The 23,618-nt window shown below is 48.8% G+C and overlaps 1 protein-coding gene across 1 annotated transcript in view; it reads left to right on the top strand.

Moving 5' to 3' along the window:
• Positions 1–11,086: 11,086 nt before the first annotated feature.
• The window catches only part of CDV3 (CDV3 homolog), a 50,573-nt gene continuing 38,041 nt past the window's right edge, over positions 11,087–23,618 (top strand). The window contains exon 1 of the mRNA XM_077491522.1: positions 11,087–11,455. Within this exon, the coding sequence (XP_077347648.1) occupies positions 11,219–11,455 (237 nt within the window). The 5' untranslated portion in view covers positions 11,087–11,218. The remainder of the gene's footprint in view (positions 11,456–23,618) is intronic.

Here is a 23,618-nt window from a genome sequence, read left to right as displayed (position 1 = left end):
CAATATGCGTACAAGACCCAAATGGGCTGGTAATGGGCAGGGAGGGCTACCCATGCCATTTTTCTCAATGATTTTCAACCATATTGCAGGAACCAGATATAACATTAAAACCGCAAGCAGTTTTAAATGATGTTATTTCCGTTTAATGTCATTTTGTGCAGGGACTGTTCTAAACACGGGAAACACGTGGCACTTCACAGGCATACTACAGACACCCCCCAGGCACCATATTTAAAGGAATATTTCACTTTTTTTTCACTTTAATCATCATTAAAATCAGTGCTCCCGCCAAAACGGCCATTTTTAAAAATATTTTAGGCATTGACCCATGTCCCCTGGGGCAGGAGCCAGGTCCCCAAACCCTTTTTAGGACAGTATCTTGCATATTAGCCGTTAAAATTAGCACTTTTAATTTCAAACGTTCGAGTCCCATAGACTTCAATGGGGTTCTAAAGTTCGTACGAATTTGGGGTCCGTTCGAAAGTTCTGGTGCGAACCGAACCGGGGGGTGTTCGGCTCATCCCTAGCGGGAAGCTGTGTGCAGCAGAGAGATTACATCATCTCTCTGCTGCCTATCTTCACTCTGGGACTCAACAAAAGAACACCTTACCAGAAAAGTGACACAGTAGGTGACAATCCGCAATGTGTGGCAGGCTATGTGGCAAGTGGCAATCCGCAATGTGTGGCAGACTATGTGGCAAGTGGCAATCTGCAATGTGTGGCAGACTACGTGGCAAGTGGCAATCCACAATGTGTGGAAGGTGACGTGGCAAGTGACAATCCGCAATGTGTGGCAGGTGACGTGGCAAGTGACAATCCGCAATGTGTGGCAGGCTACGTGGCAATCCGCATCTGGTGGCAGGTGACGTGGCAAGTGGCAATCCGCAATGTGTGGCAGGCGACGTGGCAAGTGACAATCTGCAATGTGTGGCAGGTGACGTAGCAAGTGACAATCCGCAATGTGTGGCAGGCTACGTGGCAAGTGGCAATCCGCAAGGTGTGGAAGGCGACGTGGCTAGTGACAATCCGCAATGTGTGGCAGGTGACGTGGCAAGTAACAATCCACATTTGGTGACAAGTGACGTGGCAAGTGACAATCCGCATTTGGTGGCAGGCGACATGGCAAATGACACCCTCAGGGCTCCCACTGATTCTGCATTATGGTGAGTTGAATCATTTCATTTTATATTACAATGTATTAATAGAAATAATGCGCTTCAATCATCCTGACACCATAACAGCCATGGTGTCGTAATGATTGAAGCGCCAATACCAGCCATTTCCCATATAAATTGCCCCCAAAAAAACATATTTTATAGCAGTGCCCCTCCCAAGACTAGACTCTGGATCCGCCCCTGATCCTACGTTGCCTTTTATCCTAGAAGTTGATGCTTCTGAGACTGGAGTTGGCGCCCTTCTGTCTCAACATCATAACTCTGAGAGCGCTATGCATCCGTGTGGCTACTTTTCCAAGAAATTGTCACCTGCTGAGTGCAATTATGAGATTAGTGACAGAGAGTTGTTGGTGATCATTTTAGCCCTGAAAGAATGGAGGCACCTCCTTGAAGGTAGCACTGTGCCCGTTGTTATTCTTACTGACCATAAGAATCTTACATTCTTGTCTGAGGCCAAGTGACTCTCTCCCAGAAGGGCGCGATGGGCTCTTTTCTTGTCAAGCTTTAATTACATTGTCTCATTCTTACCCGTTACTACGAATGGAAGGGCTGATGCCTTGTCACGACAATTTTCCTCCACTTCCAAGTCGGATTCGGTTCCGGTTCCTATGATTCCTCCTGATCGTATCTTGGCTATGGTTTGCACCAGTCTTACTTCTCCTTTGGGTGACAAAATTCTTGCTGCTCAGGTCCATGCTCCTCCTGATAAACCTTGTGACCACTGCTTTGTCCCAGAGAGTCTCCGTACTGCTGTGCTCCAGACTTACCATTCTCCCAAGGCAGCTGGCCATCCTGGGAATAATCAACTCATTTGGGCCATTTCCCAACAATTCTGGTGGCCTAGTCTATGGGCTGATGTTACTGCCTTCGTAGCCGCCTGTCCCATGTGTGCTCAGAGTAAGACTCCATGACACCTTCCAGTGGGCCTCCTACAACCCATACCCAATGGAGAGAGGCCCTGTATCAGCAAAGAGGTACTCACCAAGGTCAAGATGCAGAGAGCGGTGGCTGTTGTGACTCAGCGCACACCACCCCTGAAGGTGAAACAGGAAGTGGGATGCACCAAGAGGCACAGGCCTCCAGCGGGATACCTGACTTGTGTGAAGGTCTAGAAGAGGGCTTATGCAGGATGGACCGGACCAGAAGGTAAGTAGCAAGCAAGTCTGTAAAACAGGTAAGAAAAGTGCAGAAACAGGCCGGGGGTCAAACACAACTAATCAGTCCAGGAGCCAGCAAGGCTGAGTGCAGAGGATAATCCTGAGGCAGGCCGAGGGTCAAACACAGGTATCAGTCTGGGAGCCAGCAAGGCTAAGTGCAGCAGACAGAGGATAATCCAGAGGCAGGCTGAGGGTCAAACACAGGTATCAGTCCAGGAGCCAGCAAAGCTAAGAGCAGGAAGTCCGTTAAACAAGCCAGGGGTCAGGTCAAGAGAGAATCAGCATAGTCTTCAGGCAATCTGGGTCACAACAGGAAGTAGTAAACAGGAAAAGGGAGCAGAGGAACACAGGTGAGCTGAGACAAACCAGCAACTTGTCTGTGTGCTAAGGCTCCTTTTATAGGCTGGTCAGGGAATTCACGTTATGCGTGTGCTTGTGCGCACTCGTGCGCCGCTCAGTAGTGCCGCAAATGTGCACGCGCTGGAGCACGGATCCATAGCAAATTTGTGTGTGTCTTTGCGCAGGGAGATGGTGAGCTTGATCCAAATTACTTCCCTGCTACCCTGCTCATCTGTCTATGGCAGGGGTGCCCAACCAGTGGCCCGGGGCCACATGTGACCCGCAGAGCTCTCTGATGTGGCCCGCGACCTCCTGCTCTGGGATAGAATTGAAAGAATATTGTTATTAAAGGTCAGTTTATTGCTAAAATCACAGTACATACATGGGCATATCTTTTCTGCAGTGGTTACTGGGCTGCTTTCAAACTGGTGCAGGTGCACTGAGCCATAGACTTCTATTATTACCTGCGAGTTTGGTGAGCTTTCTAAAAGTGCACCAAACCTGCAGAATATAATAGAAGTCTATTGCAAACTTCAGGAAAGCCAAAGGTACACTGCGTTGCACAAGTGTAAACCACAGCGCATCAGTGTGAAAGCAGCCTTAGACCCCTTTCACACGGGCAGTCCGACAGTCCGACCAACTGGACCCTCCATTCACCTCTAAGTAGTAGCAGACATAAACCGACTTGTGTTCTACCTCCAAATATGATCCGCTAAAAAACATTGTGGGCTGCATCCGTGTCCACTCTTCAAATGCAGAGCGGACACGGACATGCCATCCACCTGCTCCGCTCATTGTGGCCCGTGACCAGTTACCAAGTTGCTCAAGTGGCCCTCACTCTTCAAAAGGTTAGGCACCCCTGGTCTATGGATTTCATTGTGGAGTTGCCCAACTCCCAAGGCAATACTGTTATCCTTATGGTGGTTGACCGGTTCTCAAAGATGTGTCATTGTATTCCACTTAAGAAGCTGCCCACCTCTAAGGAACTGGCTTCCATTTTTGCTCGGGAGATCTTTCGCTTACATGGGCTACCCAAGGTGATTGTCTCGGATAGGGTCAGTTTTTCTCCCGGTTCTGGTGAGTCTTTTGTGCACAGTTGGGAATCCAGCTTGCGTTCTCTTCTGCGTATCACCCGCAGTCTAATAGGGCTGCAGAACGAGCCAATCCGTCCTTGAAGCAATTCCTACGTTGCTATATTTCTGACCATCATAACAACTGGTCTGACCTTGGGCAGAATTTGCTCACAATAGTGCCTTGAATTCTGCCTCCCGATTGTCTCCATTTATGGCGAATTATGGTTTCCAACCTTCCATGTTGCCTGACTCGTTTGTTCCGCAGAGTATTCCTGCATTAGAGGAGCATCTCCGTGGTCTTCATTCCACTTGGGTACAAGTCCAGGAGGCTTTGCGTCATGCTAATGATAGGTACAGACTCCATGCTGACCGCAGACGCCTGCCTGCACCTTCCTACCAGGTTGGGGACAGGGTCTGGCTGTCATTTCACAACCTCCGGCTTCGTGTTCCCTCACTGAAGTTTGCACCTCGGTTTATTGGGCCTTTCCGTATCCTTCGCAGGATTAACCCAGTGGCTTACGCGTTGGACCTTCCTCCTAGTATGTGCATCTCAAATGTGTTTCATGTCTCCTTATTGAAACCATTGGTCTGTAACCGATTTACCACCTCGGTGCCACGTCCTCACCCTATTCAGGTTGAGAACCCTGAGGAGGATGAGGTACAATCCATTGTTGACTCCCATAGGTTCCGTGGGCGCATACAGTACCTGGTGCATTGGAAGGGGTACTGTCCGGAGGAACGCTCCTGGGTTTCATCCTCTGACGTACATGCCCCTGTCCTCCTCCGCGAGTTCCATAGATGTTTTCCCCTCAAGCCCGGTGGCCCTCCGAGGGAGAGGGGTCATTGAGGAGGGGGTACTGTCAGGGCTGGCTTAACCCTTCCTCCTCTGGGCTGGCCACTCAGCTGTTGGCTAATTGCCAGCTCTCTTCTCTTTCCACAGTTACCAGCTGTTCCCAATGATGCTCCTCTGACCTGCCTACTTAGAGCCGATTCACACAGGGGCAACACGACTTCCAACGCGACTTTTGGAGGCAACTTGGACATGACTTGTCAACACGACTTGGAGTGACTTACAACATGACTTTAGGTCGCCCCAGGCCAGGCGACTTTTGTCGTGGCCAATCAGAGAATGAGCTCTCAAGGGGGAACTCCACGGCAAATTAGAAAAAAAAACGGTGTGGGTTCCCCCTCTGGGAGCATACCAGGTCCTTAGGTCTGGTATGGATTTTAAGGGGAACCCCCTATGCCAAAAAAGCGGCGTGGGGGTCCCCCCCAGATCCATACCAGACCCTTATCCGAGCATAAAGCCTGGCCGGTCAGGAAGGTGGTGGGGACGAGCGAGCGCCCCCCCCCCCCCCTCCTGGACCGTACCAGGCCATGTGCCCTCAACATGGGGGGGGTTGGTGCTTTGGGGAAGGAGACACCCTGCGGCCCCCACCCCAAAGCACCTTGTCCCCATGTTGATGAGGACAAGGGCCTCTTCCCGACAACCTTGGCCGTTGGTTGTCGGGGTCTGCGGGCGGGGGGCTTATCGGAATCCGTAAGCCCCCTTTAATAAGGGGGCCCCCAGATCCTGGCCCCCCACCCTATGTGAATGAGTAAGGGGTACATCGTACCCCTACCCATTCACCCGGAGAAAAAATGTCAATAAAAAAGACAACACAAGTTTTAAAGGTCCTTTATTAACCACTGGGCACTTAAACACCCTTCCTGCCCAGACCAATTTTCAGCTTTCGGTGCTCTCACAATTTGAATGACAATTACTCAGTCATGAAACACTGTACCCAAATGAATTTTTTGTCCTTTTTTTCCCACAAATAGAGCTTTCTTTTGGTGGTATTTGATCACCTCTGGGGTTTTTATTTTTTGCGCTATAAATGAAAAAAGACCGAAAATTTTGAAAAAAAACGCATATTTCTTTGTTTCTGTGACAGAATTATGCAAATTATTAATTTTTCTTCATAAATTTTGGCCACAATTTATACTGCTACATATCTTTGGTAAAAATAACCCAAACTAGTGGATATTATTTGGTCTTTGTGAAAGTTAGAGAGTCTACAAGCTGTGGTGCGAATCGCACAAAATTGATCACATCTGATGTACTGGTGGCCTATCTCGCTTCTTGTGACCCGAACAAGCCAGAAAAGTACAAATACCCCCCAAATGACCCCTTTTTGGAAAGTAGACATCCCAAGGTATTTAGTAAGAGGCATAGTGAGCTTTTTGATGTTGTCATTTTTTTCCCACAATTCTTTGCAAAATTAAGATTTTTCATTTTTTTTATTTTTCTCCACAAAATTGTCATTGTAATAGGTTATTTCTCTCACATGGCATGTGTAAACCACAAATGACACCCCCAAAAAAATTCTGCTACTCCTCCTGAGTATTGCAATACCACATGTGTGGGACTTTTTCACAGCCTGGCCACATAGAGAGGCCCAACATGCAGGGAGCGCCATCACGTGTTCTAGGAGCATAAATTACACATCTAACTTGTTGACTACTTATTACACTTTTGAAGGCCCTGGAGCACCAGGACAATGACACGTGACACTGATGACAGATGGCACTGATACGTGGCAATGATGACACTTATACGTGGCACTGAAGACACGTGGCACTGATGACAGATGGCACTAGTATGTGGCACTGATGACAGATGGCACTAATATGTGGCACTGATGACACGTGGCACTAATACGTGGCACTGAAGACACGTGGCACTAATACGTGGCACTGATGACAGATGGCACTAATACGTGCCACCGATGACAGATGGCACTAATACGTGCCACCGATGACGCGTGACACTGATGGCAGATGGCACTGATAAGTGGCATTGATGACACGTGACACTGACAACAGATGGCACGTGACACTGACAGGTGGCACTGATGACAAATGGCACTGATACGTGACACTGATGACAGATGCACTAACAGGTGGCACTGGGGGCAGGTAGCACTGGGGTGGATGGCACTGGGGTGGATGGCACAGGGGCAGGATAGCACTGGGGGAGGATGGCACTGGGGGAGGATGGCACTTTTTTTTTTTTACACTGACGGCCGCTGCAGCCGTTCATCTCTCCCCTCTCACACTCTGTCTGTGTGAGGAGGGAGAGCGATGCTGAGAGATGATCTCATATGTTTACATATGAGATCATCTCCCATTGGACACGCCGATCCCGCTGTAAACAGCCACTGTGATTGGCCGTTTACAGCGATCTGTGTTTGCCTGTCCCCGGGGGACACGGCAAACACAGAACTTCCCCGATGCGCACCAGCGGCGGCGCGCATTGCGGAAGTAAACAACAGGACATCCAGGGACGGCCACCCGGACAAAAGCACCTGCTCTACGGCCGTCATTCGGCTATAGGGCGGGCGCGAGGTGGTTAAGCAGCTCCAGGGGTCTTCTTCCGACGTCGGGGGGTCTTCTGACGACTTCTTCGCTCTGTTCGGCCTCTTCTCCTGGTGTCCGGCATCTTCTCCCGCTCTCCAGCGTCTTCTCCCAGGCTCCTCCGCTGTCTTCTTGCAGCTCTTTTACTAGCGGAGGAGCCTGGTCTCGGGGCATGCTGGGACTGTGATGTCATAAAGGGGCGGGGTCACCGTGTGACATCATCCGGTGACTATGCCCCATACCTATATAAGTCACCGCGCACGTCGCACAAGCCAGTACAGCGGAAGACAGCGCCGGGTCAACATCGGAAGAAGAAAGAAGAGAGAAGGACAGAGGGCGAAGGAGACCGGGCGCCTCCGCTAGTAAAAGATCTGCAAGAAGACAGCGGAGGAGCCTGAGAGAAGAGGCCGGAGAGCGGGAGAAGGGGCCGAAGAGAGCGGAGAAGTCATCAGAAGACCCCCGACGTCGGAAGAAGACCCCCGGAGCTGCTTAATAAAGGACTTTTAAAACTTGGCTCACCTGCCATAGGGGTAAGCGTGACACATGGATGGAAGATGCTGCTGGCACGTCTAGGAAGTGGATGGAAGCCATTACAGTTACCTCCAGGAAACAGATGGAAGATGTCAATGATAATTCCAGGAAGTGGAGAGATGTTGTTACTAGCCCTGTATCATTTTGTACCACACCTGGATTAATAAACTAATTTGTTGCGGAAAATCAAGTTTCTGGCTTTCTTTCATCTACATGTTTGCTCGGTGCTAGGAGGACACTACAAACAAGTGCACCAATCACTTAAAACCTTGAAAATTACTACAAGTGTTTTCTACTATAGTTAATGATGTCACTGGTACCTCCTGAAAGCAGACATGAGCTATGGCTTGTGACTCTAGTAAGCAGACGGAAGACCTTATTGGCATTGCCAGGAAGCAAACAAAATACATCACTGGCACCTCCAGGAGGCAGACGGGAGACATCACTGGTGCCTCCATGAAATGGCTGGGAGATGTCACTGAAAACTCCAGGAGACATGCAGACACTGTCACCTTCAGGAAGAGTATAGAACATGTCACTGGTTCCTCCAGGAAGCAGATAGAAACTGTAACTTGTGCCTCCAGGAAGCCTTCACTGGTGCCTCCAGGAAGAAGATGGAAGATGTCACTTGTGCTTCTATAATGCCGATACTGGTACCTCTGGAATGCAGAAAAAATACATCACTGGCACCTCCAGAAAGATGTTGCTGCTGCCTCCAGAATGCGAAGGGAAGGAAGATGTCATTGGTTCCCCTAGGAAGGGAATGAAGATGACACTGGCTCCCCCAGGAAGGGAAGGAAGGTGTCACTGGCTCCCCGGGAAGGGAAGGAAGATGTCGCTGACTCCCCCGGGAAGGGAAGGAAGGTGTCACTGGCTCCCCCGGGAAGGGAAGGAGGGTGGTTGCTGGCTCCCCTGGGAAGGGAAGGAAGGTGTTGCTGGCTCCCCCGGGAAGGGAAGGAAGATGTCGCTGGCTTCCCTGGGAAGGGAAGGAAGATGTTGCTGGTTCCCCCCGGGAAGGGAAGGAAGATGTCGCTGGCTCCCCCGGGAAGGGAAGGAAGATGTAGCTGGTTCCCTGGGAAGGGAAGGAAGATGTCACTGGTTCCCCTGGGAAGGGAAGGAAGATGTTGCTGGTGCCACCGAGAAGGGAAGGAAGATGTCGCTGGCTCCCCCGGCAAGGGAAGGAAGATGTTGCTGGTTCCCCAGGAAGGGAAGGAACATGTCACTGGCTCCCCCGGGAAGGGAAGGAAGATATCGCTGGCTCCCCCGGGAAGGGAAGGAAGATGTCGCTGGTTCCCCTGGAAAGGGAAGGAAGATGTTGCTGGTTCCCCCGTGAAGGGAAGGAAGATGTCGCTGGCTCCCCTGGGAAGGGAAGAAAGGTGTCGCTGGCTCCCCCGGGAAGGGAAGGAAGATGTCGCTGGCTCCCCCGGGAAGGGAAGGAAGATGTCGCTGGCTCCCCCGGGAAGGGAAGGAAGATGTCGCTGGCTCCCCCGGGAAGGGAAAGAAGGTGTCGCTGGCTCCCCCGGGAAGGGAAGGAAGGTGTCGCTGGCTCTCCCGGGAAGAGAAGGAAGATGTCACTGGCTCCCCCGGAAAGGGAAGGAAAATGTCACTGGTGCCCTCGGGAAAGGAAAGTTAGATGTCAGTGGCTCCCCCGGGAAGGGAAGGAAGATGTCGCTTGATCCCCCGGGAAGGGAAGGAAGATGCCGCTGGCTCCCCCGGAAAGGGAAGGAAGATGTCGCTGATTCCCCCGGGAAGGGAAGGAAGATGTCGCTGGCTCCCCCGGGAAGGGAAGGAAGATGTCGCTGGCTCCCCCGGGAAGGGAAAGAAGGTGTCGCTGGCTCCCCCGGGAAGGGAAGGCAGGTGTCGCTGGCTCCCCGGGAAGGGAAGGAAGGTGTCGCTGGCTCTCCCGGGAAGAGAAGAAAGATGTCACTGGCTCCCCCGGGAAGGGAAGGAAAATGTCACTGGTGCCCTCGGGAAAGGAAAGTTAGATGTCAGTGGCTCCCCCGGGAAGGGAAGGAAGATGTCGCTTGTTCCCCTGGGAAGGGAAGGAAGATGCCGCTGGCTCCCCCGGAAAGGGAAGGAAGATGTCGCTGATTCCCCTGGGAAGGGAAGGAAGGTGTCGCTGGCTCCCCTGGGAAGGGAAGGAAGGTGTCGCTGGCTCCCCCGGGAGGGGAAGGAAGGTGTCGCTGGCTCCCCGGGAAGGGAAGGAAGGTGTCGCTGGCTCCCCCAGGGAAGGGAAGGAAGGTGTCGCTGGCTTCCGTGGGAAGGGAAGGAAGGTGTTGCTGGCTCCCCCGGGAAGGGAAGGAAGATGTTGCTGGTTCCCCCGGGAAGGGAAGGAAGGTGTCGCTGGCTCCCCCGGGAAGGGAAGGAAGATGTCGCTGATTCCCCCGGGAAGGGAAGGAAGGTGTCGCTGGCTTCCCTGGGAAGGGAAGGAAGGTGTTGCTGGCTCCCCCAGGAAGGGAAGGAAGATGTCGCTGGCTCCCCCGGGAAGGGAAGGAAGGTGTCGCTGGCTCCCCCGGGAAGGGAAGGAAGATGTCGCTGATTCCCCCGGGAAGGGAAGGAAGCTGTCGCTGATTCCCCCGGGAAGGGAAGGAAGATGTTGCTGGTTCCCCCGGGAAGGGAAGGAAGGTGTCGCTGGCTCCCCCGGGAAGGGAAGGAAGAGGTCGCTGATTCCCCCGGGAAGGGAAGGAAGGTGTCGCTGGCTTCCCTGGGAAGGGAAGGAAGGTGTTGCTGGCTCCCCCGGGAAGGGAAGGAAGATGTCGCTGGCTCCCCCGGGAAAGGAAGGAAGGTGTCGCTGGCTCCCCCGGGAAGGGAAGGAAGGTGTCGCTGATTCCCCCGGGAAGGGAAGGAAGCTGTCGCTGATTCCCCCGGGAAGGGAAGGAAGGTGTCGCTGGCTCCCCCGGGAAGGGAAGGAAGGTGTCGCTGGCTCCCCGGGAAGGGAAGGAAGGTGTCGCTGGCTCCCCCGGGAAGGCAAGGAAGGTGTTGTTGGCTTCCCCGGGAAGGGAAGGAAGGTGTCGCTGGCTCCCCGGGAAGGGATGGAAGATGTGGATGGTGCCCTCGGGTAGGGAAGGAAGATGTCGATGGCACCCCCAGAAATCAGGGTAACATTGAATTTTTTAATAATGCTTTAATTTTTGCGGTTTTGTTTTATTAATGAGGTGGTGTTGCAGTCAGTCAATCTGTCTAAGTTAAAACAAGGCAAGTCCAGTATTATTGGCACACATGCAATGCCAGGTTCCGTAGTTAATAAAGTTTTGTGGTGAAAAAAAAAAAAGCAACGAAAGCGACGAGACACGTTCTAAGCTGAGAAAAGTCCATACTACTGGAAAGCAGAGAGGGGTGTTTTCCATACACGTTATGCCACACTGCCTAAGCTCAGAGCGCGAAGTCACAGCCGGTCACCCCCACCAGCACAGCCATGATGGCTTAACCCGGGTGTGGGCTGCGCTTCCGGCCTCGCCGCTCTAGTCCGTGTGACCGGTGTATGCCGTGCGCAGCGCTCTCCTAGGCTCAAAGCTCCTTTCCATCGCGTGTCACTGCTACCGGCGCCATGGCTGAACCCAAAGAGAGGAGCCTGGACGATTTCTTCGCCAAGAGGGACAAAAAGAAGAAGAAAGAGAAGGGCAGCGTGGCCGCCAGTAGTGCGGCCCCCAGCAGGGGTGCAGCCAGGCCGCCGGACGGCTCCCAGTCCACGTTAGTGTCCCTGAGCAGCGGAGGGACCAAGAACGTTAGAAAGGACAAGGCCGGCAGGAGCGAGGCGCAGGAGAGGCAGCAGCAGGAGAAGAAGGTAAGGAGACCGGGGACAGCCCTGAGACGCCATAGACCATTCCATTCTTAGCAATACACGTGGGATCTGGCTTGTCATTGTCACATGTGTGCTGCCTGTCAAGGCCACCGACCACTGGCAGCTGCTAGGCTTGCTGCCAGTGTGATGAATACGTGTGCCAGGGTCCCTCCACTGCTACCTTCTATCTAGATTGGTGGATGTAGATGACCTGCAGCTAGTAGCTCAAACACTGGGTCATGTGACCTTTTATGTGGTCCCCACCGTTCAGAGATACTAAGCAGGGGGTGGCGCTTTTTTATCATCTTTACTGTACAATCTCATTAAAGGATAAGTTGACTTTTTTTGGGGGAAAAAAAAAATGCAGGTAAAATGTGCATTTTATTCTTGGTGCCTGTAAAGCATTGTACCCATGATCAGTGGATCCCTGGTGCCATGCAAGTCTCCCGCAGATCTGCCAGTGTATCTGCTTCCCTTTATATCCCATACAGGAAAGCAGATATAATCTGACAGGCAGCATACATTAACACAGCGCCATGGTAGTTCATTGAAAACTGCAAGCCAGCTGCCAGACCTTTAATGCATATAGTCCTGTTAATCAGTGATGTGGTCGTATATGTGTGTGTGTGTGTGTGTGTATATATATATATATATATATATATATATATATATTCACCCACTTTTTTTTTTTTTTAATGGAAACTAGGTTAGGGAGAAGAACCCTGCTGTCACAATGGGGATCGGGGGGGGGGGGCTGGTCCATCTGTAATATGTTACACTGAATATGGGTGTTACGAAAGGTGAACTTGTCCTTTAAGGGTACTTACACAGGGTACTGAAATATAAACATCAGCTATTCCTGGCAGACACGCATAAACCTTGTTGTAGCTCCTTTTTTAAGTCAAGAAAAACATATGTGCATTAAGCCTGGTAACACTTTTTTTTTTTTTTTTTTTAATAATTATTCTGAATTTATCTGCATCATTATTGTATTAAGCCCATTAGTAGTTTTAAAGGTCAGATGTATAAATGGACTCTAAATCTTTTAACGTCTTATTTAAAAAAAAAAAGTGTTATACCTACCTGCTTTGTGCAGTGGTTTTGCACCACGCCTCTTCCGGGGTGCTCCGCTGGTCCTTATGGCTCCTCCTGGCTTTGATTACCCCCAAGCAGCTTGGGGGGAGGGTGGGGCGGTTTGTATTTGTGCAGGCTTGCTCCCGAGCCCCACTGCTTGCATCCATAGACATGAACAGTGGGGCTTCCACCCCAAGCCTGCTTTTGTCATGATTTGACTTACAACAGGAGCTAAAGGCTTCCACTTCTATCAGCTGTGCTTATGAGGAGAGAGATACTGCTCTCCAGGACAGGATTGGGCTCTGGTAAATATAATGGGGTGGGTATCCTGGACACAGGTATCCCCACCCCCCCCCCCACCCCCCCATAACACACACTGTAAGGCAAATACATAATGAACTAGTATGCACCGCATACTAGCTCATTATGAAATACTTACCTCAGAATGAAGCGCCCCCACCGCCTCCCGGTCACTGCTGAGGGTGCTGACATGTTCTCTCTGCATTTCTTCTGGGTTTGTGGCTTTGTCGCTATAAGTGTCAGGAGCCGCGATGACGTCATGCGCGCAGGAGTCCTCTGTTCCGGCAGCAGACCTTCAGAACGCATGCGCCGCTGACGTCAGGGGTTGCATGCAAGGTGACTATCTCCTCAACCATAAAGGTTGAGGAGATATTCATTTTATCTACAGGTAAGCCTTATTATAGGTAAAAATGTGCAAGCATGGGGGTATACAATCGCTTTAAGGTTAAACACGATGCATTCCCTGTGTTAAAAGAGAAGTTTATTATTTGGAAATTATACCTGCCTAGGTGGATGCAGCATCAGTCCCCCCTGCAAGCTCTAAAACTGAGAACAGAGCGCTCAAACACCACTGATCGCTCAGTTCTCAGTGCTCCATGAGCAGAGAGCTGGTGATTGTCATCTCTTGCAGGTAAGTATAACATTGTTGTTTTAGAAAGTTTACACATAACCGCTTTAAAATAATGGGCTGCTTTTAGTTCTGTAAAGAAAAATGGCCAAAGATGTGACTTTCGATGTCTCATGTACTAGAGGCCTAAAAGGCGTATGGCCAAAGATTTTTGGGTCATACTTCCCTTGGGGATCACATGAGTACACTTTTGCTTTCCTGTGCCCCACAGTCAGCTCTGCATACAGCTGTGCCAAAGCCTTTTTTTCCCACCCTTCTCCTGCCCTGCATTCTAATAAGCTCTGGAGGGGCACAGTGGAGAGCGGTGACTAATTGTCGCCGCTCTCCACTCCGAACAGGCCGAGAACTGAGAAATCGATCATCATGTAATAGCTCAGCTCCTTTGGCCTAGATGCACATTGCTGCAATGTGGCACATCACATGTGATTCTCACAGCATTCCTGTGCAAATCGCATGCAATGTCTGTGCGGTGTGATTTGAGCCATTCATTTTGTATGGCTCAAATTGCACTGCATCCACACCACAATGGTGCAGAACTTTTTTGTTAGCTGCACTGGAATTCAATCATATCCATGCAATCTGATGCAGGCACACGCACTGCATTCTGTGACCTATGTTTGGGGCGTAGCTTGCACTGCAGGGTAACACATTGAATCTTGTGTTTCCCACATCTCAGCGGTGTGAACAAGGGCTTTATGTCTCTCTCCATAATAAAGATCTCCTCCCTTCCACCCCCTATAACCGCTGTTTAAAAAAACAAAGCCTATTTGATTGCCCCCCCCCTCCCCAAATCAATACATTTTTATTGAATTATCAAAGAGAAACCGTGAACAAAGTAGGTTTGCTTGTTCAAATTGTTTGTGAGTACAGTAATGTAAGTTACAGGAGAACAACCAATAAACAGATTTGAAAGAACCCCACAGGGCTCGTATAAGTCATAGCTCCAAAATAATAAAGGGGGTAAATGAACAATAGGCAGCAACATGCTATTGCAGATCAATCTAATACAATATACTAATGATTTGCTCCAGTCTACCCGTGCTTTCCAAGTGGTTTCAAATTTGTAGATTGATTCATATCTAATGGCAAGTGAATTTTAACTAAAGCAATGACTTCTGTTGGATCGTTATTAGCAGCAAAATCTAATAACACGTAGGCTATTGTAGTGCAGTTTTGTGGTGCGAATGAATGCCATTTTTATTTGTTTAAATCCACTCCAACTTGCAGTCATGTGATGCTCCAGCCATAAACCTTGCCCTCTTCTGTTTGGGTCATTCTGCTTGTGTTAGTCACTTCCTGTTCCGTGTTCAGCAGTGGGCTCTTGCAGGATCCAGAATTGAGGTCAGCAGAGAGAAACTGAGGGACAGGTGGGTACATCACACCATTTGAGGGACCTGAATTGGGGACTTCAATGACTATAGCTGGATTCACTGTAGGGCTGCAACTAACGATTATTTTCATAATCGATTAGTTGGCCGATTATTTCGATTAATCGGTTAATAACCTTTAAAAAAAAAAAAAAAAAAAAGTGGGTCAAATTGATCATTTTCAACCACAGTGATGGGAAAATTTGTAAATAATAGAAAACTGCTTGGTCAAAGGATTTTTTAGACAGTGTGTTTTCATTCAGAAATTACAATAATTTTAAAAACAGAATGTTAAGTGAAAATTTCAAACAAAATTCTTTCATTCAGCAAATGTACAAAGATTTTTCGTCGGAATATTCTCATCTGAAAATTGATCCGTGTGGCCAGCAAAAGGCTCGGTACACCAATGCAGTTTTCTTTTGATCTGTTTCTGCAGTGCTTTTTGCTGTGCGTTTTTCATTTCTGTGCATGTGATTTTACTGCAATTTGCATTTTTTTTTGGCAGATTAAAAAACACAAATTGCTTCAAAAATGCATTACATGCTTTTCTGCAGCTTCTCCATTGAAGTATATTGAACCAAAGAAGCACCGTTTTGAGTTTAAAAGTCCCTGACCCTTTCCAAATACGCAGCATCTGAAAAAAAGGACAGATATGAACATGTCCCATAGGAAACCATGTAAATGAACTGTAGTGCGTTTCTGCAAAAAGCACCAATAAACATGGATATGAACCAGGTCTAAGACATTTAGTAACCTAATGGGGTTAAAAAGACCTAAAATTAGCCCTTTCTTTATAGTAAAAAAAAAAGATAATCACTACTTTAAGGGGTTAATTTTTTTTACTGTAGAACTGTGAAAGTAATATTTACAGTAGCAATTATTTGCTCTTTTTGTACTATAAAGGGCTCATTTTTTACCCCATTAGGTTACTGGCCGATTAATCGATTAATTTCATAATCGATTAGTTGTCGATTAATCAATTAGTTGTTTCAGCCCCAATTCACTGGTTAAGGGGGGGAGAGCCTGGAAAAGGTGTATTAGCGGAGAGGGAGTGGTTGTAGATTTTTTTTTGCACAGACTGGTGCTTTAACCATATCCGCTCCGGAAGGTTTACCCCCCCCCCCCCCTTCATGACCAGGCAATTTTTTTTTCTTTTTTTTTTGATGCAACACTGCATTAATTTAACTGACAATTGCGAGGTCATGCAACACTGTAACTAAATAAATAAAAAAAAAAAAAAAAATCCCAACAAATAGCTTTCTTTTGGTAGTATTTGATCACCTCTGCAGTTTTTATATTTTGCGCTATAGACAAGAAACTCGACAATTTTTGGAAAATTTTTCAAATTTGAAAAATGTAAACTAATTTCTTCAATTTAGGCCGATGTGTATTCTGCTACATGTTTTTGGTATTAAAAAAAAATCCCAATAAGCATATATTGATTTTGCGCAAAAGATTATAGCATCTACAAACTAGTAATAGCGGTGATTAGGGACTTATAGTGAGATTGCGATGGACAAATTGGAACCAAGTTATGCTTTTTGGGGACCATTGACCCAATACAGTGATCAGTACTAAAAATGCACTCGCTGTACTGGTGACACTATCAGGGAAGGGGTTAAATCAGGGCAAGTCAAAGGGTTAAGTTTTCCTTTAGGAGTGCTTCCTTATTGTGCCCGGGGGGCACGGTGTGTGTGCTTTAACTGTGGCAAGGCAGAGATCTTTTTCTGGCAGAAACACAAGATCAGTGCCTTTCCTTGTCACAGAAGGCCAATCTGCCTTGTTTACATAGGCAGAACGCGATCTGCCTGTCACAAACGGGTGCCAGTGGTCATTGAGTGGGCCAGACCTGTTTATTGGCTCCTGCGTGCCCCAGAAAAGCAGAGCTGTGTACAGGTATGTGATCCTGCCTGTAGGAGCCACCGCTCCACAGTAAATGTACATGGGGCAGTCGGCAACAGGTTAACCATGAGCAAGTTGTTCATGAATGGTTAACCCATTCACGATAGCTAAAACTATTGCTTATATCAGTGTTTCTCACCTCAAGTCCTTAAGGCACCCCAACAGGTCGTGTTTTCAGGCCCTCCATTATTTTGCACAGGTGATTTGATCGGTTTCACTGCCTTAGTAATTACCACAACCGTTTCATCTGAGGGAAATCCTGAAAACATGACCTGTTGGGGCACCTTGAGGACTGGAGTTGAGAAACAATGGCTTGTACAGTGATCATGACTGTGTATAAGTAGTCCAGTGTCACTACAGTGACATTAACCACTTTTCACTATTGCCAGAAGATGGCTACAGTGTGGGCTTAAAATGGCGTGAGGGTGTACATGGATGTCCGTCTGTGCTCTCGCTGTGTGCGTGCCGTACTTTGTGATTGCCGAGTTCCTGGGACTTGGCTGATCATGGCCCTTTACTATGTGATCAGCTGTCAGCCATGATGTAAACAGAAGACTGTCATCTGTGTTTTTTTTATTTTTTTTTAACACCGAGGCGAAAAAAGGGAGATCGGTCCCACCATTGCTGCCTTGTCAGTGGCACCCATCAGCACACATCAGCGAGGGAGAACAATTGCCTGTTTGGAATATTTTATAACAAACTTTATACTTTTTTTTTTTTTTTTTTTTTCCTTCTAAATGTTCAGTCTTTTTTTGTTTTAGCAAAAAAGAATAAAACCCAGCAGTGATTAAATGCCACCAAAATAAAGCTCCATTTGTGTGGAAAAAAATGATAAAATTGTCAGTGTGATGCCACGTACACACGATCGGAAATCCCGGCCAGAAAAAGACAGATTAGAGATTTTCATCGGAAAATGCGACCGTGTGTATGCTCCATCGGAATTTAGCTGTCCGAATTTCCGCCAGCCAAAAATTGATAGAAAGTTTTCCCATCTGGAAAATTGAGAACATTCTATCGGAAATTCCAATCGTGTGTATGCAATTCTGACACGCCAAAAATCACGCATGCTCAGACTTGACTACGAGACGGAAGCTATTGGCTGTTGAACCCCCTTTTTCTAATCCCGTTGTACGCCACCGCATTCTAAATGGCTCGGAATTTGGTGTGACCGTGTGTAAGAGAGACAGCTTGAGCGGAATTCTGTCGGGAAAACCATCAGCTTGTTCCGGCGAGAATTGTGATCCTGTGTACGCGGCATAACAGTGCTGAAAGCTAAAAATTGGCCTGGGCAGGAAGGGGGTATATGTGCCCAGTAAGCAAGTGGTTAAGCATTAGGCTCCATGCACACTGGAGCTCATGAACTGCAGTTTATTGGAGTTTGGGCGTTTTTTTTTTTTTTTTTTTTTTTTTTTTTTTAAAAGCCCATAAACTCCACTCTGTTAGCCTATGTGTCCATGCACACATGGACGTTTTTTAGCTTTAATGAGCAGTGGAGTTTATGGACTTTTTTCTGAACGCCAGAAATTTGCGTTCAAAGTGCCGTTTTTCACCTCCAAAAAACGGCAAGCGCTGATAAACATGCGTTAGTGTTTGGCATTCTATTTTTCAATGCATTGTGGGATTTTTGGAGTGTCCTCTGTATTTTTATAAACGCCCATTAACGCTAACGCTGTAAAACGCTCATAAACGCTAGTATAAAACGCTGTTAAATGCAGGTTTTTCAACCAGCGTTTTCTGCCAGCAATCTGGCGTCCAGAAAAAGCTTTTTTGAGCTTCAGTATGCATGGAGCCTTACTGGTGACAGGGTGAAAGAGAAATGTTAAAGCAACGACTCTTTACTCTACCCCCCCCAATGTTTAGTGCAAATAAGTCTAGTCTACAAAGTATAGTGCAATACAGAATTTCACATAGTAAAAAAAAAAAGGTAGGGGAAGGTTGGAGGACTTACTAGAATATGGAATAAATATTTAACCACTACTACTTGGCACTTTCACCCATTTCCTGTCCAGGCCAATTTTCAGCGCAGTTACACTTTGACAATTGTGTGGCCATGCAAAGCTGTACCCCCAACATTTATTTTTTATTTTTATTTTTTTCACACAAATGGCTCTTTTAGTGGTTAATTTAATCACTGCTATTTATTTTTTGCTAACAAAGTGAAAAAAGACAGCAAATTTTGAAAAGGAAGAAGTTTTTCTTAGGTTGTCGGTAAATTTTGTAAAGTTATTTTTCTTCACTGATGAGCGCTCAGGCTGCATAGGTGAGCAGGCACTGGTTGGCGTCACCGATGGGCGCTGCTGGGACTGTACTATAATCAAGGCACTGATGGATCAGTGCCCTAATTACCTGTACATTTCTCACCTGCAAGGAGATGCCGCTGATAGGCTTCTCTTGCCCCACACACTGTTCCGGTGAGCATGCGTTGGAGTGACGTCATTGCCGCTCTGGCCAGTCAGAGCCGGAGTCCGCAAATCCGGAAGATGGGTGAAGATGGCAGCGCTTTGTATTGAGGTAAGTTTCACATATTGTGCTAGTATTGCATACTAGCATATTTATGCCTTTTACCTTGCAGGTAAACAAAAGCGGTTTACAACCACCTTAAAGCGTTAACATAAAATAAAAATCTTGTTCCTTTAACCACTTCAGCCCCGGAAGAATGTGCCCCCTTCCTGACCAGAGCACTTTTTGCGATTTGGCACTGCTTCGCTTTAATTGACAATTGCGCCATCGTGCGATGTGGCCCCCAAACAAAATTGACATCGTATTTTATTTTTTCCCCCCCACAAATAGAGCTTTCTTTTGGTGGTATTTGATCAGCCCTGCGGTTTTTAAATTTTGATATAATTATCCCCCAAAAATCTAAAAAATGTTTTTCCTCAGTTTAGGCTGATACATATTCTTGGTAAAAAAAAGATAGCAATAAGTGATTGGATTGCGCAAAAGTTAGGGTTTACAAAATAGGGGATAGTTTTATGGCATTTTTATAAAAAAAAATATCTATATCTCTATCGTGTCTGCGACATTATGGCTGACAGATCGGACATTTTTGGGACCATTGTCATTTATACAGTAATCAGTGCTATACAAATGCACTGTGGGGGGGTGTGGCTGTGTGTGACAGTGTCACTGATCTCTGCTCAGATCAAAGGGAGCAGTGATCAGTGACACTTTCACTAGGCAGAACGTGAGGCAATTGCGGTTATCGCTGCAGCGATCGGGACCCGCGACCTGACTCACAGCTTGCCGGGGGCATGTGCCGCTGGCCGCCTCTGAAAGGGCCATGCACAGGTACGTGATTCTGCCTGTACGAGCCCTACTGCCGACATATATCGGCGTGAGGCAAGCATGTTATACACCCGCCCCGCCCCCCCCCCCCATTATCTGAAGTACCTGGCTGATCCTGGCAGTTTCTGCCCTCCCCACTGTATGCTGACCACGATAGATCAGATCACCATTGTCGGTGTAAGTGCCTCTGTCATATGCTGCTATCTGATGCTCTCCTGTGTCTCCCTCCGTCGTCTGATCTCCCCCCCTCCCCCTTGCACTCTACCCTTCTCTGATCTCCTCCCCTCCCCCTTGCACTCTACCCTTCTCTGATCTCCTCCCCTCCCCCTTGCACTCTACCCTTCTCTGATCTCCCCCCCTGCGCTCTACCCTTCTCTGATCTCCCCCCCTGCGCTCTACCCTTCTCTGATCTCCCCCCCTGCGCTCTACCCTTCTCTGATCTCCCCCCCTGCGCTCTACCCTTCTCTGATCTCCCCCCCTGCGCTCTACCCTTCTCTGATCTCCCCCCCTGCGCTCTACCCTTCTCTGATCTCCCCCCCTGCGCTCTACCCTTCTCTGATCTCCCCCCCTGCGCTCTACCCTTCTCTGATCTCCCCCCCTGCGCTCTACCCTTCTCTGATCTCCCCCCCTGCGCTCTACCCTTCTCTGATCTCCCCCCCTGCGCTCTACCCTTCTCTGATCGCTCCCCCCCCCCTTGCGCTCTACCCTTCTCTGATCGCTCCCCCCCCCCCCTTGCGCTCTACCCTTCTCTGATCGCTCGCCCCCCCCTTGCGCTCTACCCTTCTCTGATCGCTCGCCCCCCCCTTGCGCTCTACCCTTCTCTGATCGCCCGCCCCCCCCCCTTGCGCTCTACCCTTTTCTGATCGCCCGCCCCCCCTTGCGCTCTACCCTTCTCTGATCGCCCGCCCCCCCCCTTGCGCTCTACCCTTCTCTGATCGCCCGCCCCCCCCCCCTTGCGCTCTACCCTTCTCTGATCGCCCGCCCCCCCCTTGCGCTCTACCCTTCTCTGATCGCCCGCCCCCCCCCTTGCGCTCTACCCTTCTCTGATCGCCCGCCCCCCCCCCTTGCGCTCTACCCTTCTCTGATCGCCCGCCCCCCCCCCCCCCCCCCCCTTGCGCTCTACCCTTCTCTGATCGCCCGCCCCACCCCCCCCCCCCCCCCCCCCTTGCGCTCTACCCTTCTCTGATCGCCCGCCCCCCCCCCCCTTGCGCTCTACCCTTCTCTGATCGCCCGCCCCCCCCCCCCCTTGCGCTCTACCCTTCTCTGATCGCCCGCCCCCCCCCCTTGCGCTCTACCCTTCTCTGATCGCCCGCCCCCCCCCCCCCTTGCGCTCTACCCTTCTCTGATCGCCCGCCCCCCCCCCCCCCCTTGCGCTCTACCCTTCTCTGATCGCCCGCCCCCCCCCCCCCCTTGCGCTCTACCCTTCTCTGATCGCCCGCCCCCCCCCCCCCCCTTGCGCTCTACCCTTCTCTGATCGCCCGCCCCCCCCCCCCCACCTTGCGCTCTACCCTTCTCTGATCGCCCGCCCCCCCCCCCCTTGCGCTCTACCCTTCTCTGATCGTCCGCCCCCCCCCCCCCTTGCGCTCTATCCTTCTCTGATCGCCCGCCCCCCCCCCCCCCCCTTGCGCTCTACCCTTCTCTGATCGCCCGCCCCCCCCCCTTGCGCTCTACCCTTCTCTGATCGCCCGCCCCCCCCTTGCGCTCTACCCTTCTCTGATCGCCCGCCCCCCTGCGCTCTACCCTTCTCCTCTTGTGTCCCCAGTCTCTGACCATCTTCTGTACCGTGTCCCCAGTCTCTGACCATCTTCTGTACCGTGTCCCCAGTCTCTGACCATCTTCTGTACCGTGTCCCCAGTCTCTGACCATCTTCTGTACCGTGTCCCCAGTCTCTGACCATCTCCTGTGTAAAAATATTTTTTAAAAACAGTAATTTTCGGTATCGGTCAGTTTCGGTTTTCATCCTAGTGTATTTTTTCGGTATCGGCACCAAAAAAAACCATTTGGTGCACCCATAGTTAAAATAGATCTATATACTCAATTTAACAGATCACCCATCCAATCCTGGGATGGGTGATCTGTCTGTCTATCAAAGTTCCCCAGACAAGGGGGAGGGGCTATATGTGATAGCGCACGGCTGGGAACACCGCTATTGAAATGAAAGCTGTGATGTTCTTAGGCGGTGGAGGTGGCTCTCCTGTGCTATAGGACACCACTATGATGGGCGGGGGGCGGAGCCCCACCAGGCCGCCCCATTTTCGGCTTTATTATCGAACATTTTTCTATTTCGGCAAATTGCCGAAAAGGGCATTTTCGGCCGATATGTTTCGGCGGATCCCTAATTTACACCATGAGTTATGCTAGAATACTACTATTATAATATGTCTAAAAGAAAGATGGACATAATTAAGAAACCACTCAAGGAGAAAAAGGCAGATGGGAAGATCTCTCCAGAGGTTGGATATGCAGCAGGCTCTGGCTGTGTTGTGGCCCCAAAAGAATATGAATCGGCCAACTGATCTATGTAGAAAGGGTCTTCTCTAAACAGTGTGAAAAAACAATTTATTTTTTTTGTTGTTTTTTTATCCAATTTATTTTAATAAAATGCTTTTTGTAAATCTATCTAAAGGTAGTTTTCTCTATTTAAGATGCATTTAATAATTTGCTTTGTTCAGCATGAAATGGAGCTTGGTTATGTAGAATGAGTCTGTATATTCTGCAATATTTACATTTTTGGAAAACTCAAATGAACCCAAGCTCTGCAAGCTGAGAACATGCACTGCATTGATAGTCACGCAATTGGAATATTCCTTTATCCCATTGTTTTGCAAATCTATGTACACTACAAACTGAATCAGTTCTGATAGCGCTGTTTTACTAACCTGACAGCTGGTTATTCTAAATAGGAAACCTTTGTGTTTTTTTTTTGCAAATGTTAAAGATTCTAACTACCAGCAGTCTTCACGTTTAAAAGAGCACCTGTCATTTTAGATCCACCATGGCAGTGCCCGAGTAGCGGGTAGGGGTGCAACGGATCAAAAAAACTCACCGTTCAGATCGTTCCTCAGATCAGTCACAGGTCGGATCCTTTTTTGGATCTCTCCCTCTGCTGTAATATCCAGACCTCTCCCGTGTAACGACATATTCGGCGACCCATCGCAGTTTGCTACGGAAGTGACGTTCCGTCGCTGCCATCTTGCTACACCCCAAACTCGTCCACAGTAAGGATACACTAAGAAGGGAGAAAGCAGCAGACATGTTACACCCACCAGAGTTTTGCATTTTATATGTATTTATAACAGTAAAGTGAGTTTATATAGTGAAATACAGGACTTAGAACTCCGTCTGACTAGTTAGATGTAGAATAAAAAAAAAAAAAAAACACTAACCAGTAAAGTTAGCCCAATTTTTTATTTTTTGTATGTGAAAGATTTTACGTCGAGAGAATCGTGATCTTTTTATTCTAAGCAAAAAAATTGATTCTCATTTTGCCCATAATCGTGCAGCTCTAATCCACGTACACATTTACACATCTTTATTACATTTTAATAACACCCCCCCCCCCCCCCCCCAAACTCATATGTGGGAGGCCAACAAGGAGAGGCAGATGTTC

The sequence above is a fragment of the Lithobates pipiens genome, unplaced genomic scaffold (assembly GCF_037356315.1).
Source record: "Lithobates pipiens isolate NorthernLeopardFrog02 unplaced genomic scaffold, aLitPip1_a1.2 Scaffold_19, whole genome shotgun sequence".
Classification (NCBI taxonomy): Eukaryota; Metazoa; Chordata; class Amphibia; order Anura; family Ranidae; genus Lithobates; species Lithobates pipiens.
This window is presented reverse-complemented; position numbering and strand designations above follow the sequence as displayed.